Below are 19,626 nucleotides of genomic sequence, written 5' to 3' on the forward strand. Positions count from 1 at the left end.
CTGAGCCACCCAGGCATCCCTGTAGGTAGATTGGTATTTTAAATTTTGGTGTCTACTAGTTGCTAATATATATAGAAGCAGTTTAATCTTGTATCAGTTTTACTGGAATCACTTACTTGCTGGTGAGTTGCTTTGTTAGATTACTTAGAATTATCTACAAAGATAGTTATGCCATCTGTGAATGGGGATAGTTTTATTTCTTCCTTTTTGATCTTTATGCCTTTTGTTTCCTTTTCTTGCATTTTTTGCACTGGCTAGGATTTCCCACAATATGTTTGAATAAGTGATAAGAGGGAACATTCTTGCTTTCTTCCCAATCATAAAAGGATTGTCTTTCACAATTAAGTATTAACTTGAGGCCTTTTTTTCTCTTTTTTCTTTCTTTCTCTCTCTCTCTCTCTCTTTTTTTTTGTTGTTGTTGTTTGTGGTTTTGGGGTTTTTGGAGGGGTAGATTCTTTTTTCAGGTTGAAGACATTTCCCTCTATTTTTATTTTTCTGATCTTTTTTTTTTAAGTTAGGAATGGTTGTTGGTTTTTATCAAATGCTTTCTTGCTTAAGTTGATATGATCATGTTATTTTTCTTCTTTAACTTATTAATATGGTGGATTATGTTGATTATTAGATATTGAACCAGTTGGCTTTATTTGGTCATGTTATATAATTCTTTTGCATATTGCTCAATTTTATTTGCTAATATTAAGAATTTTTATCTGTTTTCATGACGAATATTGATCTCTAGTTTTTTTTGTCCGTTTGCTTTGTTTTTGTAGTGATTTTGTCTGTTTTGGTACCAGGGTAATTCTGGCCTCGTAAAAATTGGTATCTTCTTTCTCAACCAGTTTCTGGAGGAGATTGTGTGGAACTGATAATAATTTTTTTAATGTTTGGTAGAATTCTCCTTCTGGACCTGGAGATATCTTTTTTGAGAGTTTTAAAATTATGGATTCAGCAGCACCTGGGTGGCTCTGTTGTTAAGCGTCTGCCTTAGGCTCAGGTCATGATCCCAGTGTTCTGGGATCAAGCCCCACATTGGGCTCCCTTCTTGGTGGGAAGCCTGCTTCTCCCTCTCCCACTTCCCCTGTTTGTGTTCCCTCTCTTGCTATCTCTGTCAAGAAAATAAATAAAATCTTAAAAAAATATATGGATTCAATTTCCTAATATTTATGGGGCTATTTACATCATCTGATTTTTATTGGGTCTGTGTTTTTTCAAAGAACTGGCCTATTTTGTCTCAGTTGTCAAATTTATGTTTGTAAGTCATTCCTAGTATTACTACTTCTCTCTCATTTCTTTGAGGTCTGTAGTGATATCTGTCTTTTCGTTTTTTGTTTTATTTTTTCTCTTTTCATTTCTGATATTGGTAGTTTTTTGTGTGTTTGTTTTTGTTTATGTTTTTCCTTGTCTTGCCATTTTGGGGATCTATTTAAAGAACTAGCTTTTGATTTTATTTTTTTAAAGTATTTTTCTGTTTTCAAATTCATTGATTTATGTTGTCTATTCCTTCATTTTGTTTGCTTTGGGTTTATTTTGTTCTTTTTCTAGGTGCTTGAAACAGCCATAGATGATTGACTTGACTTTTCCTTTATTCCAGTGTTAGCATTTTAGTGCTATAAAATTTTCTCTGAGTACAGTTTTTGCTGCATTTCACAAATTTTAACTATCTTGCATTTTAATTTGCATTTTAGTTCTGTTTTTTCTTAATTTCATTTGAGACTTCTGTTTTGACTCATTGATTACTTAGAAATGTGTCGTTTAGTGTCCAAGTGTTGGTGATTTTTCTGTTACTTGTTACTGAGTTCTAGTTTTATTCCCTTTTAGTTGGAGAATATAAGCTTTGATTTCATTCTTGTAAATTTGTTTAGGCTTGATGGTCCAGGATATATCTATCTTGGTTTATATTCTGGGGACACCTGAAAAGAAGGTATACCTGCTATTATGGGGTAGAGTCAGTAAATCTTAATTAGTTGGTTGAGGGTGTCATTGAGATCTTTTGTCTTTGCCGATTTTCTAATTGTTCTGTTAGTTGAATGAGGAATGTCAAAGTCTTCAGCTACAATCATTTTCTTGTTTCTGTTTTATCGGTTTTTGTTTAACAGATTTTGCTGCTCTCTTGTTTAGTGCATAGCTGCCAAGTGTCTTCTTGGTGGCTTGCACATTATATAATGCGCTTTGTTTCTGGTCATTTTATTTGCTTTGGAATTTATCTGATTATTATTAATATAATAATAATAATGCTTTTGTTTGGTAAGTGTTTATATGATGTATGTCTTTTCATCCTTTAACTTTCAACCTGTCTCTACTGTTACATATGAAGCAACTTGTAGACTGGGCCATATTGTTTTGTTTGTTCTGCTAATCTCTTTATATTAATTGGTATATTTAGACCATTTACATTTAATAAATTTTTTTTATGTTAGGGCGTAAGTCTGCTGTTTTCTTTTTCATTTGTTTGTTTTGGTTTTTGCTTCTCTATATTTTTCTCTGCCTTCCTGTAGGTTATTTGAACTTTTTAAAAAGATTTTATTTATTTATTTATTTATTTGACAGAGAGAGAGATCACAAGTAGGCAGAGAGACAGGCAAAGAGAGAGGGGGAAGCAGACTCCCTGATAAGCAGAGAGCTGATTGCGGGGCTCAGTCCCAGAACCCTGAGATCATGACCTCAGCCCAAGGCAGAGGCTCAACCTATTGAGCCACCCAGGGGCCCCTTGAACATTTTTTAGAATTCCATTTTGAGGAGTGCTTGGCTGGCTCAGCTGGAAGAGTATGTGACTCTTCATATTGGGGTTGTGGGTTTGAGCCCCACGTTGGGTGTAGGGATCACCAAAATATTTATGTAAACCTTAAAAAATTAAAATAAATAAAAGTAAAATCTTAAAAAGAATTGCATTTTGATTTATTTGTAATGTTTGCTGGTGTACCTCCTTGTATAGTTTTCCAGGTAATTGCTCCCCTTGTATAGCTTTCCAGGTAATTGCTGGAGTGGACATTGCATTATATATCATAATATCACATAGTATGGGTGGTGTCATTTTACCACTTTAAGTGTTAACATCTTACCTCCCTTTATAATCCCCATTCGTAATTTAATTGTCATAAATGTCTCCTCTGTATACATTCAGAAACATGTCAGACAGTGTTGTATTTTTTGCTTCTGCCAGCAAATGTAATTTAGAAAATTCCAAAAAAAAGGAAAGCCTATGATTTTACCCATATTTTTGCATACTGTGTTTTTATTTCTTGATATGTATTGATGTGTTCCAAAATTCCTTGTTTTATAATTTCTTCCCTGTTTAGAGAATTTTGTTTAGCCATTTTTTAAGGATAGGTTTGCTGGTTGCAAGTTCTCCATAGTTTTAGGTCATCAGAGTGTGTTGATTTCCCCTTCACTCCTAAGTGATCTTTTCACTGGTTGCAGGATTCTGGGTTGACAGTATTTTTTTCCCCAAAACTTAAAAGCTATCGTGCCACATTCTTTTTGCCTCCATGGTTTCAGATAAAACATCTGCTGTTTGAAACATTTTTCTTTTGTAGGTAAGGTGTCATTTTTCTCTAGCTACTTCCAAAACTTATCTTTAGTTTTTTAGACATTTGTGATCTGTGTTGGAATGCAATTCTTTAGGTTATGCTTTTGGGGTTTACTCAAATTCTTGAATCTGTAGGTTACATCTCTTGCCAAATTTGAGAAATTTTCAGACATCATTTTTTAGCTTTCCCTCTTTCTCTTCTTTCCTAGTATTCTAATGTGTAATTTCTAGTGTTCTGCCTTCCATTTCACTGGTTCTTCTCTTTGTTCTCTCCATTCTGCTATTGAATCAATCTCCTTAACTTTTTATTTCAGTTATTTTTCACTTCTAAAATTTCTGTGTGATTCTTCTTTTTACCCTATTTCTTTGTTGAGGCTTTCAACTGTATTAATAATTATTGAAGCATTTTTATCATGACTTCTTTTAAAGTCTTTGTTAGATAATTCTAACATCTGTGTCATATCATTGTTATTTTTCATCCAGTTTGAGATCTTCTTGGTTCTTGGTATGATGAGTGGTTTTCTTTCTTAAAATTAAAGTTTGAATATTTTTGTATTTGAGTATTTTTGTACTGTGTGATATTGGATCTTTTTTTTTTAAATGATTTTATTTATTTGTGAGAGAGTGGGAGTGAGAGCAGGTGTGTACACAGGCAGGTGAGGCTGCAGACAAGAGGGAGAGGCAGGCTCCCCGCTGAGCAAGGACCCTAGGATCACGAGCTGAGCTGAAGGCAGATGCTTAACTAGCTGAGCCATCCAAGCATCCCAGATGCCTGGATCTTATTTAAACCTGTTTTAGCTGGCTTTCACTGATGCCACTTTGGGAGAGGAAAGGAGAATATTGCTTTGTTATTGCTAGGTGGAGTTAGAATTCCATTTATTTTGGGTTCTATATTGCATGAGTAAAATGTATAAAACTGATTGTGTGTGTGTGTTTTAGATCAGCATTATGTCACTATCACAAGCTTTTAAAAGTGAAGGCTGCAGGGGCGCCTGGGTGGCTCAGTGGGTTAAGCCTCTGCCTTCAGCTCAGGTCATGATCTCAGGGTTCTGGGATCAAGTCCTGCATCGGGCTCTTTGCTTGGTGGGGGGCCTGTTTCCTCCTCTCTCTCTCTGCCTGCCTCTCTACCTACTTGTGATCTCTCTCTGTCAAATAAATAAATAAAATCTTAAAAAAAGTGAAGGCTGCAGATAGAATATAGTACTCTCTCTTCCAAACTCTGTGAAGCAGGGGAAACTGAAGTACAGGGAATGTATGCTTTCACCAGTGTAAGAATTCAAGAAGAGCAATCTGGATATGAGCATTTGGGTTTTCTAGCAAGCCGCTGGGACTTCGTCTATACCTTGAGTCTTCTAGCAAACTCGGTGATGATGATTATCATTATCATTATCAAGAGAAAGGACTGTCTTTCTTACATGTATATTTCTAATTTTCTTTGATAGAAATGACATCAGATGTACCATCACTGGGTCCAGCCATTGCCTCAGGAAACCCTGGGCCTGGGATTCAAGTTGGAGGAGCCATTGTCCACAGGGCTATTAAGCGGCGACCAGGGTGAGTTTGGGTATTGTATCATGAATGGCTTTCCTACAAGCCAGCCTGATTTAATTAGTGGCTGAATCCTCTTTGCTATGCCCAGTCCTCTCATTTCAACTGTTTACTAACTACAGTGCTGTCAGATACCGCTCTTTAGTCCCTGGATTTTTTTCCTTATACAGAATTACTGTTTTTATCTAAGTTTCTTATATGCAGGTTTTTAAAAAATTGTTTTAAATTTTATTTTTTATTAAGATTTTTACTTTAATTACTGTATAATTAACATACAGAGTTATATTAGTTTCAGGTGTATAATACAGTGACTCAGCAATTCTATACATAATTACTACTCAGGTGCTCATCATGACAAATATACTCTTAATCCCCTTTACCTATTTAACCCATCCCCCCCCACCTTCCCTCTGATGTGCTTTATTTTAAATGAGTACCCTCAGTTAAAGTTTTTTTTTCTTTTAATAAGAGCATTTAAAAAAATTTTTTTATTTTTTATAAACATATATTTTTATTCCCAGGGGTACAGGTCTGTGAATCGCCAGGTTTACACACTTCACAGCACTCAAAAGCACATACCCTCCCCAATGTCCATAACCCCACCCCCCTTCTCCCAATAAGAGCATTTCTTATTTGAAGCATACTTTAGAATACATGGTTCTAAAAGGTATATGTAAAACAATCCATCCAAGAAAAATAGAATACATGTTTTCTTCAAGTACACACAGAACAAACCCCTGGTTAAATCACATAAAAAGTAGCATAACAAATACTACAAATTTAAGAGACCAAAATCATACCAAGTGTATTTTCCATCCACAGTGGTACAAAACTAAAGATCAACAATAAAGGTGGAGAATGTGCAATGTAAATATGAAATATTTATTATGTAGAGTGCCTCGGTGGCTCAGTCATTAAGCATATGCCTTCAGCTCGGGTCGTGATCCCAGGACCCTGGGATAAAGCCCGGCATTGGGCTTCCTACTTGATAGGAAGCCTGCTTCTCCCTCTCATACTTCCCTGCTTGTGTTCCCTCTCTGGCTATCTCTCTATCAAATAAATAAGATCTTAAAAAAAATGTAATATGTGAAAATTAAATAACACATTACTGCACAAGCAGTGGGCCAAATAAGAAATCAAACAGCAAGTCAAAATATGACTCAAAACAAAACAGTATTCTAAAACCTGTGGGATACAATGAAAACAGATGATAGAATGAAATTTATGCTATAAATGCCTATAAAAGGACTCAAATAAACAAGGTAACATTATAGCATAAGGAACTAGAAAATGAATAAATAGCTGACATCTAGTAGAGGAGGGAAATGACAAAGAAAAGTCAGAAATAAATAAGAGACCAGAATAAACAATAACATAACATTGAAAGTAGTGACGAGGGCTGCCTGGGTGGCTCAGTGGGTTAAGCCTCTGCCTTTGGCTCAAGTCATGTTCTCAGTGTCTTGGGATTGAGCCCTGCTTTGGGCTCCCTGCTTAGCAGAGAGTCTGCTTCCCCCTTTCTCTCTGCCTGCCTCTCTGCCTACTTGTGATCTCTCTTTCTCTGTATCAAATAACTAAATAAAGTCTTAAAAAAAAGAAAGTAGTGACCAGTTTTTACAAAAAAAAAAATAAAATTAGCAGTGCTTTAAATTAATTAAGAAAAAAAGGAGACTCAAAAATCAAAATGAGAACCAAAATGGAAGGGAAACAATACAATAGATAACCACAGGAATACATAGTGTGATAACAGATTACCATAATCATGTACTGACAAACCCGATAAAAAAGTAACTTCTTAAAAATGCACAAGTTACCAAGATTCAATCATGAATCTAAGAAGTAGAAAATATCCTTAAACCAATACATGAATGAAAGCCGAATTAGGTATCAAAAATTTCCCAGCACAAAAAACCGGGCACATGGCTTCATTGGCGAACCCCACAAAAATTTAAAAAATAATAATGACGATCTTTATCAGAATCTTACAATTAATGGAATAGAGAGATCACATTCACAGGCATTCCATGAGGCTAGTACTACCCTGATAACAAAGCAGAACTAAAAGAATGCAAGAACCTAGGAGTCTGCTTTGTCTCTGTATTGTTCCTCCAACTTTCTTTGACATCTATTTAACGTTTCTCCACCCTCTCACTTTCAATCTGCAGGTGTCTTTAGTTCTAAAATAAGGCTCTTGTAGGCAGCATATAGTTGGGTCTTGTTTTTTTTTTTTTTTAAGATTTTTTATTTATTTGTCAGAGTGAGCGAGCACAGGCAGACAGAGTGGCAGGCAGAGGGAGAGGGAGAAGCAGGCTCCCTGCTGAGCAAGGAGCCCGATGTGGGACTCAATCCCAGGACGCTGGGATCATGACCAGAGCCTAAGGCAGCTGCTTAACCAACTGAGCCGCCCAGGCGTCCCTGGGTCTTATTTTTTTAATCCATTCTGATACCCTGTATCATCTGATTGGAATGTTAAGTCGATTTTCATTCGAAATAATCATTGATAAATATGTATTTATAACTATTTTATATTTTGTTATAGTTCTTTTGTTGTTTCTGGAGATTTTCCCTGATCCTTTCTTGTCTTTGTCACCTTTGGTCTCTGCTTTGCACTCATCAGTTTGATATTTCTTGCAGGCCTGGTTTAGTGGTCACAACCTCCTTTAATTTTTGTTTGGGGAACTCTTCTTTATCACTTCTCTTCTGAATGATAGCCTGGCTGGATAGAGAGTATTCTGGCTGTAGATTTTTCCAGTCAACACTTTGAATATATCATGCCTCTCTTTTGGCTTGCGAAGTTTCTGTTGAGAAATCCTCTGTAGCCTTACAGGTTTTCCCTTGTAAGTTAAGGACTTCTTTTGTCTTGCTGCTTTTAAGATTTTTTTTATTAGTATAATTTGTGTATTACTCTTTTTTAAAGAGATTTGTTTATAAAGATTGATTTATTTAGGGGAGAGAGGGAGTGTGTGCGCATGGGGGGCAGAGCAGAGGGAGAGAATCTTCTCTGATGAGCTGTGAGCCTGATTCTGGGCTCCATCCCATGACCCATGGCTTGAGCTGAAACCAAGAGTAGGACGCCCAAGTGATTGAGCCACTGAGAAGCCGCAAGTAAATAAATAAATCTTAAAAAAAAAAAAAAAGGCCTGGGAGAATGGGTAGTATTTTGTCCACTTTTTTTGTTGTTGTTAAATTTCTCATTTTGTTTATTCTTTTTCTTTTTCTTTTTCTTTTTTTTAAGATTTTACTTATTTGACAGACAGAGATCACAAGTAGGTAGAGAGGCAGGCTGAGAGAGAGGAGAAAGCAGGCTCCCCGCTGAGCAGAGCCCCCAAAGTGGGGCTCGATCCCAGGACCCTGGGATCCTGACCTGAGCCAAAGGCAGAGGCTTTAACCCATTGAGACACCCAGGCACCCTTTTGTTTTCTTTTTTAAAAATTACGTAGTTAAGGGGTACCTGCATGACTCAGTTGGTTGAGTGTCCAGATTGATTTCATCTTGAGTCGTGATCTCATGGTCATGAGATGGGGCTCCGCAATGGGCCTGAGCCTGCTTGAGATTCTCTGTTGTTTCTCTCTCTCTCCTCCCCCTGCTCACACATTTATGCTAGCTTTCTCTCTCTCTCTCAAAAAGAAAAATTCTGTAGCTAATATAGCTAGTCTTTAATTTCACCAGCTAATAATAATGCAGGAGCCATCCTTGGGTTTATTTGGTAACATGAGTAACATACTAAGACTTGCTATGTGTCCAAGAGTTTTACACATTTTAATTCATTGTTTGATATGAATTTGGGGAGGTTGGTTTTAGAGTTCACTCTCTTAAACAACAATGTTATGGTTATGTATAATAGCAAACAATTAGAAGCACTATAAATTTCAAAATTAGAAGATTGGTTGAGTAAATTATAGTTATTTGAAATGGAATTCTATACAGCTATTGGAATTGACAAGTATATATCAGTACAGAAAAAATGTTTCAGTATGTTGGGAGGTTACAGTTTTTGTAACATACTTCTCTGTCAGAAATAAATATGTGTAATGTGTGTGTAGCAAAACTGAAAGGATACTTAACTTACCAAATTTCTGGATGATGAGATTATGGAAACTTTTGTTTTTATTTTCAGATTTTCTAAAATGAATAGGTATTATTGGTAATCAGGAAAATATATTAAAAGTAGTAATATGTATTCTTTTATTTATTTTTAATTTCATTTATTTTTTAATTTAAATCTGTTAATTAACATGTAATGTATTACTGGTTTCAGAGGGAGAAGTCAGTCATTCATCAGTCTTATACCCAGTGTTCATTACATCACATGTCCTCCTTAGTGTCCATCACCCAGTTACCCCATTCTCCCACTCCTCAACCCTCCAGCAATCCTCAGTTTGTTTCCTATGTTTAAGAGTATCTTATGGCTTGTCTCCCTCTGTGATTTCATCTTGTTTTATTTTTTCCTCCCTTCCCCAATGATCCTCTGTTTTGTTTCTTAAATTCCACATATCAGTGAGATCATATGATAATTATCTTTTTCTGATTGACTTATTTGACTTAGCTTAATACCGTCTAGTTCCATCTACATCATTGCAAATGCTTGCTTTTTTTTTTTTTTTGGTGGCTGCATAATACTCTATTGTACATATATACCACATCTTTATTCATTCATCTGTCGACGGACATCTGGGTTCTTTCCATAGTTTGGCTGTTGTGGACATTGCTGCTATAAACATTGGGGTGCAAGTGCCCCTTTGGATCACTACATTTGTATCTTTGCACCCAGTAATGCAATTGCTGGGTGGTCGTAGGGTAGCTCTATTTTCACCTTTTTGAGGAACCTCCATACTGTTTTCCAGAGTGGCTGCACCAGCTTGCAGTCCCACAAACAGTTTAAGAGGATTCCCCCTTCTCCATATCCTCGCCAACATCTGTCATCTCCTAACTCATTGATTGTAGCCATTCTGACTGGTGTGAGGTGGTTCTCTCATTGTGGTTTTTGATTTGTGTTGTCCCGATGCTGAGCGGTGTTGAGCATTTTTTCATGTGTCAGTTGGCCATTTGTCTGTCTTTGAAGAAATATCTGTTCATGTCTTCTGCCCATTTCTTGATTGGATTATTTGTTCTTTGGGTGTTAAGTTTGATAAGTTCTTTATAGATTATGAACACTATCCCTTTATCTGGTATGTCATTTGCAGATATTTTCTCCCATTTGTCGTCTGTCTTTTGGTTTTGTCCACTGTTTCTTTGCTGTGCAAAAGCTTTTTATTTTGATGAAGTCCCAATAGTTCATTTTTGCATTTGTTTCCCTTGCCTTTGGAGATGGGTCTAGCAAGAATTTGCTATGGCCAAGGTCACAGAGGTTGTTGCCTGTATTCTTCTCTGGGATTTTGATGGATTCCTGTCTCACGTTTAGCTCTTTCATCTGTTTTGAGTTCATTTTTGTGTATGGTATACGGAATGGTCCAGTTTCATTCTGCATGTGGCTGTCCAATTTTCCCAGCACCATTTCTTGAAGAGACTGTCTTTTTTCCATTGGATATTCTTTCCTGTTTTGTCAGAGATCAGTTGACCATAGAATTGAGGGTCCATTTCTGGGCTCTCTTATTCTGTTCCATTGATCTATGTGTCTGTTTTTGCACCACTGCTATACTGTCTTGATGATTTCAGTTTTGCAATAGAGCTTGAGGTCCAGAATTGTGATGCCACAGTTTGGTTTTCTTTTTCAACATTCCTTTGGCTATTTGGGGTCTTTTCTGGTTCCATACAAATTTTAGGATTATTTTTTCCAGGTCTGTGAAGAAAGCTGATGGTATTTTGATAGGGATTGCATTGAATGTATAGATTGCTCTAGATAGCATCGACATTTTAACAATTTTTTTCTTCCAGTCCCTGAGAATGGAACATTTTTCCATTTCTTTGTGTCTTTCTCAGTTTCTTTTATGAGTGTTCTATAGTTTTCTGAGTACAGATCACTTGCCTCTTAGGTTAGTTTTATTCCCAGGTATTTTATAGTTTGGGTGCAACTCTAAGTGGGATTGACTCCTTAAAAGAATATACATTCTTTTATTTTTTATTTTATTTATTTTTAAAAAAGATTTTATTTATTTATTTATTTGACAGGCAGAGATCACAATTAGGCAGAGAGGCAGTCAGAGAGAGAGAGAGAGAGAGAGAGGAGGAAGCAGGCTCCCTGCCAAGCAAAGAGCCTGATGTGGGGCTCAATCCCAGGACACTAGAATCAGGACCTGAGCCGAAGGCAGAAGCTTTAACCCACTGAGCCACCCAGGCACCCAAGAATACACATTCTTTTAAATAAAGACTGGAAAATAGAAAGAAAGAAGAATAGCGATAATCTTACTACCCCATCATCTCCTATAAGTTTTTTAGTATAATTTCTTCATTCTTTATATGTAGATCTTCTTAGTAGTTGTAATCTGTAATTATACAGTTTTTTATAGCCTGGTCTTTCCACCTAACCATCTGTAACCTTTTTTTTCATATTGTTAAATATTTTATAAAAGCATGATTTTTAAGTTACATAAAGGGATGTACTCAGTTCCTATTTTGGGATATTTAAGTTGTTTTAAAGATTTTGCTGTTATATGTAATGCTCAGTGAACATCTTTGTACATAATTTTTTTTTCTCTTTTTAGTCTTTTTTTTAGGGTAGTTTCTTAGAAATGGAGTTACCAGGTGAATTTTGACTAGTAATTAGGGGGCTACAGGGAGGAAGAGGAATGAACATTGACGCTGTGTACTTCATATGTAATCAATTTAGAGACTCATAATGTTAGGTTATAAGGCTAGTAGAGATGCCAAGAGTGATCACTGGGATGAGGTGGTAATATTTTGGTTCCGTAGAGTAGAGATTAATAGGAGATTGGCCTACCTTGTTACCTATAATCTTCCCTAATATTCCCTAATCCCCTGAATATGCTAAATGTCTTATAGCATATTGCTTATGCTCCTCACATGGTGCTTTCCTATTCTCATTTGTTTTGTATTTATTTTGTATTTGTCTGGGTAGAGAGTCCCTTGAGAGTAAGTCTCTTATTTTTCCTCTCATCTAGCAAGTCTTTAATGTAGCATATGCTACATGTTTATTAGATGTGTGATGTAAAGAAACATTGATTAGTAACCTTATGAGATCTTACATTGGTCTCTTTTGTAACATCACTGTTTTGGAATATGTTTCAGAAGTCTAGTAACATAGCTTAGACTATAGAATTGAAAAATGGACCTGACTTAATAATTTTTTTATTTTCATTTTTGAGTGGATTCCTGTTTCTTTGGTAGAGGTTGTACTCTGATATAAAATTTTGGCAAAGGTGGACTGCCAACTTAGGAAAATGTTAGGTAGCACAGACTCTTTTGATTGCCCAGTTTGGTAAAAGGGGCAAGTCACATATCTTCATTTGACTTCTGTCCACTTCCTGTTTTCCTTCTTCCATTTGGGTGGGTGTTCAGATAACTTGTGGGTTGAGAATTTTTAATGTCTTACTGTTCTGTGTCAATGAACTTATAATATTTATTGTTGGCTTTACCCAGGTTGGATTTTGATGATGAAGGAGAAGGGAACAGTAAATTTTTGAGGTAAGATTTTAAATTTTTTTCTCTAGATTTCTGATATTAAGAATTAGTTCATGATCTTTATATTTCTGACTTGCAATATTTTTGTCCTTAGGCCTAAGGTGAGTGCTTTATCCAAAACTAAAGTTTCCTATTATATTATACTTCGTAAAGTTTTCAAACATTTTTTTAATGGTTCTAGTGAAGAGAGGGCAGAGAATTTCCAAAACCCTCTGTTACAGTTAGTTGCTGTGTGGTTTAAAAACAACAATTTATTATTTCTCACAATGCTGTGGATTGACTGGATGGTTATTTTGTTTTCTTCGTGGTCTTTTATCCTTAAGGAGGTCAGACTGAGTTTCTTTATTATTTATTTATTTATTTGTTTGTTTATTTGACAGAGATCACAAGTAGGCAGAGAGGCAGGCAGAGAGAAAGGAAGGGAAGCCGACTTCCCGCTGAGCAGAGAGCTCCATGCGAGGCTTGATCCCAGAACACCAGGATCATGACCTGAGCTGAAGGCAGAGGCCTTAACCCACTGATCCACTCAGGCTCCCCAGACTGAGTTTCTTTATATGCCAGTGTCTACAATCTGAAGGGCAAGTCCCATTCTAAATGCTTATCAAGCCTCTGCTTTGTATTGACATTTGCTAGTTTCCATTGGCTAAAGCAAATTTTATGTCCAAGTCCTGAGTCACTGTGTTAGGAAGCTAAGGTGTAATTCATTGGGGGGTCATTAATGTACTTTTCATACTTTCTCATACCTGTTGACTTCTACAGAGCAAGAATTAGAATTTGTATCCTTGAATGATGAATCTTCTGGAACACTGAAAATGGACTTTTTGATACATTGATGGAGGAGTTCTTTCAGAGAAGGGAAATATTTATTCCTGTTAAAGACCCATTATTTGGCTTTGTTTCTAAGTAAGGAAAACAGTAAGAGTCAAAGAAAGGAAGATAATGTTGACTGCAACCTGCCATTTTTCCTTTGCAAAGTTGAAAATATTACCTAGGTGGGTCTACGTTGTTGAGTAACAAATATTTAATAAAGAAGCCCTATTTTAAAAAAGCCATTATTTTATTATATGAATGTCCAGATTTGATTTGTCTTATTAACTAGATCTTAAAAAGTAATATATTTTGGGACGCCTGGGTGGCTCAGTTGGTAGGACAACTACTTTCGGCTCAGGTCATGATCCCAGAGTCCCGGGATCGAGTCCCACATCAGGCTCCCAGCTCCACGGGGAGTCTTCTTCTCCCTCTGACCTTCTCCCCTCTCATGCTCTTTCTCACTGCCTCTCTCTCAAATAAATAAATATCTTTTTTTTAAAAAAAGTAATATATTTTATAAGTTTTTAAATAGTGCAAAGTTATGTGTACTTCAGGCCTGTTTTCCTTTCTACTTTAGACCCTTCCCCTTAGACAACTACAGTTTCCAGTTTATTGAGTATCCTTCAGAAATATTCAGTACATATATAAGTATATTAAAATGTATATATTGTTACATACATTCATAATGTCCTCGGTTTTTGTTTTTGCATGGAGGATATCTATATTGTAAATTCCTTGCCGTTGTTTAGTTTTACAATGCTTAAGTTCTGTCAAGGACATCTGGGTTTTTTCTCATTTTAGTAATTTTTATTTAGGCTTATATTTTTCACTACTAACTCGTTGCTGAACCCTACCAGATACTCTTGAAAACAACTGTAACTTGGCTACCATAAAGAAGTAGTTGCAGAGCACTGGAGAAAATAATTCTCCAAGAGAGCTCTTGAGACTTAGTGAGTATTTATAAATGTGAAGAGGGAAAGATATTTCAATTTGGGAGGAAGGATAGATATATTTTTTTAAGATTTTATTTTTTTATTTGTCAGAGAGAGAGAATGCACCCAAGCAGGGGGAGCATCAGGCAGAAGGAGAAGTAGGCTCCCTGCGGAGCCTGATTTTGGACTCCATCCCAGGATATTGGGATCATGACCTGAGCTGAAGTCAGATACCCAACCAAATGAGCCACCCAGGTGTCCCACTTTTTAAAACAGTTCTGGGAGGGGCGCATGGGTGGCTCTGTGGGTTAATTCTCTGCCTTCAAGCTCAGGTCATGATTCCAGTGTCCTGGGGTCGAGGCTTGCATCAGGATCTCTGCTCAGCAGGGAGTCGGCTTCCTCTTCTCTCTCTGCCTGCCTCTCTGCCTGCTTGTGATAGATCTCTCTCTCTCTCTCAAATAAATAAATAAATAAAATCTTTTAAAAAATAAAATAAAATAAAACAGTTATGGGAATTCTTCCAATTTGGAATCCCTAATTATAATGATAAATGCTATTGGTGGGACCGAATTGTGCATATGCATGGCATATAGGTAACCACTCGTCTTTATTTTCCTTTTTTTTTTGAAGACTTTATTTATTAGAGAGAGAGAGACAATGAGCGAGGGAACATAAGCAGAGGGAGTGGGAAAGGGAAACGCAGGCTCCCTGCGGATCCAGGACCCTGGGAGTCTGACCTCAGCCAAAGGCAGATGCTTAACTGAGCCAGCCAGGTGCCCCACCATTAGTCTTATTTATACTTCTCACTTAGCTCTGGCCCTGAGTCACTGTCTTCATTTCCACAAAATCTAGTAGTCACAAACTATATACAGATCAGTTCATTTGTTCTTTCCCCAGCCACAAAAAAAGACTATCACAATCATTTTACCTAGTGGGTCATGATACCTGAGAGAGACATCACAAAATTTATCTTTTTTTAAAATTTATTTATTTTTTAAGCAGTTGGAATTTTTCCTCTCTGGTCAGTGTGTGAAAACCTTATTTGCACTGTGTCCATAAGTCAGCACTAAATTTCTTTGGTGGATACTACTTTTGAAAGTTGTAATTTATCATATGTTTTCATTGATTTGTTCAAATGTCATTTTGTTATATTCTCCAGACACCTAAAAAATCATTTTTTAAAAGATTTTTTTTTAATTTATTTGACAGAGATAACAAGTAGACAGAGAAGCAGGCAGAGAAAGAGGAGAAAGTGGGCTTCCTGCTGAGCAGAGAGCCTGATGCAGGGCTCAATCCCAGGACCCTGAGATCATGACCTGAGCTGAAGGCAGAGACTTAATCCACTGAGCCACCCAGGCACCCCTAAAAAATCATTTTTAATAATATAAAGGCTTAGAAACTCCAGGTGCATTGTGAGAGTTACTAGTGTTCACAGTAGTGCTTCTCAACCTTAATGTGTATACAAAGCCATATGGGGTTTCTTGTTAAGGTCAAGATTCCAATTCAGTAGGTATGGACTGGCTCAGTTGATAAAGCACGTGTCTCTTGATCTTGGGGTTGTGAATTCAAGCCCCACATTGGGTTTAGAGATTATGTTAAAAAAAGGTAATTCGGTAGGCCAGGGATAGGGCCCAGGGCTCTGTGTTCTGATTCATTTCTGGAACCTGCTTCCAGCCAAGGATCTAGAAGACTCATTCTTGAGATTCAAAGTTCATATGTAAATTAAGGTCTCTCTTTTCACTTTAGGTTACATGTTTCACTAGGAGTTAGTAGCATCTGATTTAAAGCATATTTCGTGTCCTAGGAACAAACCATTTGTTCTTGAGCTGGAATTCATTTACATTTCCATGGATTTGCCCATTCTTCTCTGCTTTCCTGTTATTTTCAAAATCTGAAAATTCTTGGGGTTGGATTAGTTGAGGATTTACAGCCGGTAAAGGAGCAGTATAAATTTTGACTCTAATGTAATATCTGGTTTAACTGCAAATTTTGTGAGACTTTTTGTGAGACTTATTATTTCCCAAAAGCACTTTCTGCCCAAAGTTGATAGATCTTTGCTATATCCTGTGGCAGTAAGAAGAAAATTTAGATCATCCAGAGAGTAGTTTTTTTTTTCTTTAAGATTTTCCTCCCTCAGTAATTCCTGTAGTTTCCGTATTTAGCAGATACGATTTATTGGTTTATTAAGTACAAGTTGTTGGGATGAATGGATTGTGTTTCCTTGATCAGAGAGATAAAAAACATTGTTTATGTCATAATTTCAAGCTATCTCTTAAAACTTTCTGTGCATCAAAGAAAACAGTGAAAAGATAGCCCATGTAAGGGAGAAAATATTTGCAAATCATGTATCTGATAAGAGATTAATATCTATAATAATATTAAGAACTACCACAACTCAATAAAAAAAAAACCTGATTAAAAATTGGCAAACCACTTGAATCGACATTTTTTTCAAAGAAGATATGCAGAAGGCCAACAAACATATGAAAAGATGTTCAGCATCACTAATCATTAGAGAAATGCAAATTGAAACAACAATGAGATACCACTTCACATCCATGATGGTGGGCACCATCATAGAAATAGAAGATAAGTGTTGGGTAAGGATGTGAAAAAGTGGGAACCATTGTGCACTATTGGTTGGAATATAAATTGTAAATTTAACCACTCTGGAAAACAGTATGAAGATTCCTCAAAAAATCAAAAACAGAATCACCATATGATTCAACAACCCCGCTTCTGGTTATAAATACCCAAAATAATTCAAACAGGGTCTTAGATATTTGCACACTTATGTGCACTTCCCATTTTCACAATAGCCAAGAGGTGGAAGCAACCAAATATCTATTGACAGATGAATACATAAAGAAAATGTGGCATATATGTCCAGTGGAATATTGTTCAGACTTAAAAAGGAAGGAAATCCTGACATGTGCTACAACATGGATGAATGTTGAGGACATTATACTAAGTAAAATAAGCCAGTCACAGAATGACTATATGTCACTTACATGAGAGATCTGAAGTAGTCAAAATTAGAGAGTACAGTAATGGTTACTAGCAACTGAGGGTCAGGTGGGGAGCAGGTGGGAAGATGATGTTTAGTGTATATAGAGTTTCAGTTTTGCAAGACTAGAAAGTTCTATACATCTCTTGCACAACAATGTAAATACAGTTAGCACTACTGAATAGTACTCTAAAAATTGGTTAAGATGGTAAATTTTGTGTTCCATGTTTTTTTGCCATAATTAAAACACAACTATCCCTAACCTCAGAGTAGTGTTGACCAGGCAGTCAGCTGTGCCCTCATGAGATCATCATCTTTTTTTTTTGGAGTGTCTGATAAGGGTAAAGGAGAATATCAGAATCCTGACAAATAATAGTCATGGGTTTCTTAAGTTCTTCTGTATGGTATTACTATCTCTTTTGCTTTGCGATGCTTTTCCATTGGATTTTTTTCCCCCCTGTTGAATATTTTTACTCCTTTCTAGTTTTCATTTCAGATGAAGTAGATATAACAAGTATAATGCTTTGCGCTAACCTTATTTTTCTTTTTAGGTGTGACGATGATCAGATGTCTAATGATAAGGAGCGGTTTGCCAGGTAATGTAATAGAACATCTTGGGCCATGTTGTGGGATCAGGCAGCTCAGGCGTATGGAGTTTAATTTGATCTCATTAGGAGTTAATTACTCTGTCCCAGTCTTTCTCACACTCTGAAAGCTGACAAAATTTTGTATGAAAGTTACTGTTTATGTTCAGGTAACATGGCTTCAAACTAATGGCACAATTTACACAATGTTTTTATGTATATGATAAGCAGCTATACAGTGCGCTTGCTGGGTGTCCACAGGAACACAAGTTACGGATTTAATGGTTGCATTCATTATTAAATGATTCCACAAACTCTGTACAGATAATAGTTTTCTTTTAAAAATTGCAACAGGGGGGCGCCTGGGTGGCTCAGTGGGTTAAAGCCTCTGTCTTCAGCTCAGGTCATGATCCCAGGGTCCTGGGATTGAGCCCCGCATCGGGCTCTCTGCTCTGCAGGGAGCCTGCCCCCCCCCCCAGGTTCTCTCTCTGCCTGTCTCTATGCCTACTTGTGATCTCTGTCAAATAAATAAATAAAATCTTTTAAAAAAAATTGCAACAGGAACAATTTTTGTGGAGATGAATTTTGATTGCAATAAATGTATTTAAATTTTATTAAGATTTTGAAAAATGCTCTGCTTTTTATTTATAAGTCCTTCTCAACTCAGATGTACAAAGTTGAGGATTTATAAATAAAAAGCAAAGTATTTTTTTTTTAGAAAGTTCATTCTGTATATTTTAAATAGTAAGTTAGTTTGTTTTTTAAAAATGGAGTTTGTAGCCACCTTAGAAAAATGAATAATCAAAAATCCAGAGCTTAACTGAGTACTTATATTTATTGTGGATGTTGCTAGTCTGGGGACTATACCTTGAGAACCACTGATGTAGAAGGCTAAGAAATTCCAGTCATAGTAGCTTATAACTGTCTGAAGCCATCATGGGCTTCGAATAAAAGATTTTATTTTATTTTATTTTTTAAAGATTTTATTTATTTATTTGACAGAGAGACAGCGAGAGAGGGAATACAAGCAGGGGAGTGGGGGAGGGAGAAGCAGGCTTCCCACAGAGCAGGGAGCCCAATGTGGGGCTTGAGCCCAGTACCCTGGGACCATGACCTGAGCCAAAGGCAGACGCCCAATGACTGAGCCAGCAAGGTGCCCCTGAATAACAGATTTTGATAAATAAAATGCATATGGGATCTTCTCTAATAGCAGTGTATAAGATGGATTAAAGAGAAGCACTATAGTCAGGGAGATAGATGCAAGGGTGAATAATAAGATAGCTATCAAATCATGAGTGCCTGGGATAGAGTGGAGGCAGTGGCAATAGGAAAGGAATGGATTTAAGAGATTTTCAAATAATTTATTTATTGAAATAGATACTTATAAATACTTTAGGGTATATACCATCTCTAAAATGAGAAATTAATTATAGATATTTGGGGAATAGTTTTTCAAGCTGCCCTGTAAAGTCAAGCCATCATGGGCATCTGGCTGGCTCAGTCAGTAGAACATCTAGCTCCTATTCTTAGGGTCCTGAATTCGGGCCCCACATTGGGTTTTGAGATTACTTAAATAAATACATTTTTTAAAAAATGAAAAAAAGAATGACAGTCAAGTCATCAGATAGTACTGGTCATGCAGGT

At 36.5% G+C, this 19,626-nt stretch overlaps 1 protein-coding gene across 9 annotated transcripts in view; it reads left to right on the forward strand.

Annotated features, from left to right (window-relative positions):
- Nucleotides 1-19,626, forward strand: part of ARNT (aryl hydrocarbon receptor nuclear translocator) — a 70,366-nt gene that overhangs the window by 15,103 nt on the left and 35,637 nt on the right. For all 9 annotated transcript variants that reach the window (XM_082685941.1, XM_082685943.1, XM_082685942.1 and 6 more), the window contains 3 exons: nt 4,969-5,080; nt 12,608-12,652; nt 17,950-17,994. In XM_082685941.1, the coding sequence (XP_082542067.1) occupies nt 4,969-5,080; nt 12,608-12,652; nt 17,950-17,994 (202 nt within the window). The remainder of the gene's footprint in view (nt 1-4,968; nt 5,081-12,607; nt 12,653-17,949; nt 17,995-19,626) is intronic.

This window comes from Mustela nivalis, assembly GCF_964662115.1.
Source record: "Mustela nivalis genome assembly, chromosome: 10".
Classification (NCBI taxonomy): domain Eukaryota; kingdom Metazoa; phylum Chordata; class Mammalia; order Carnivora; family Mustelidae; genus Mustela; species Mustela nivalis.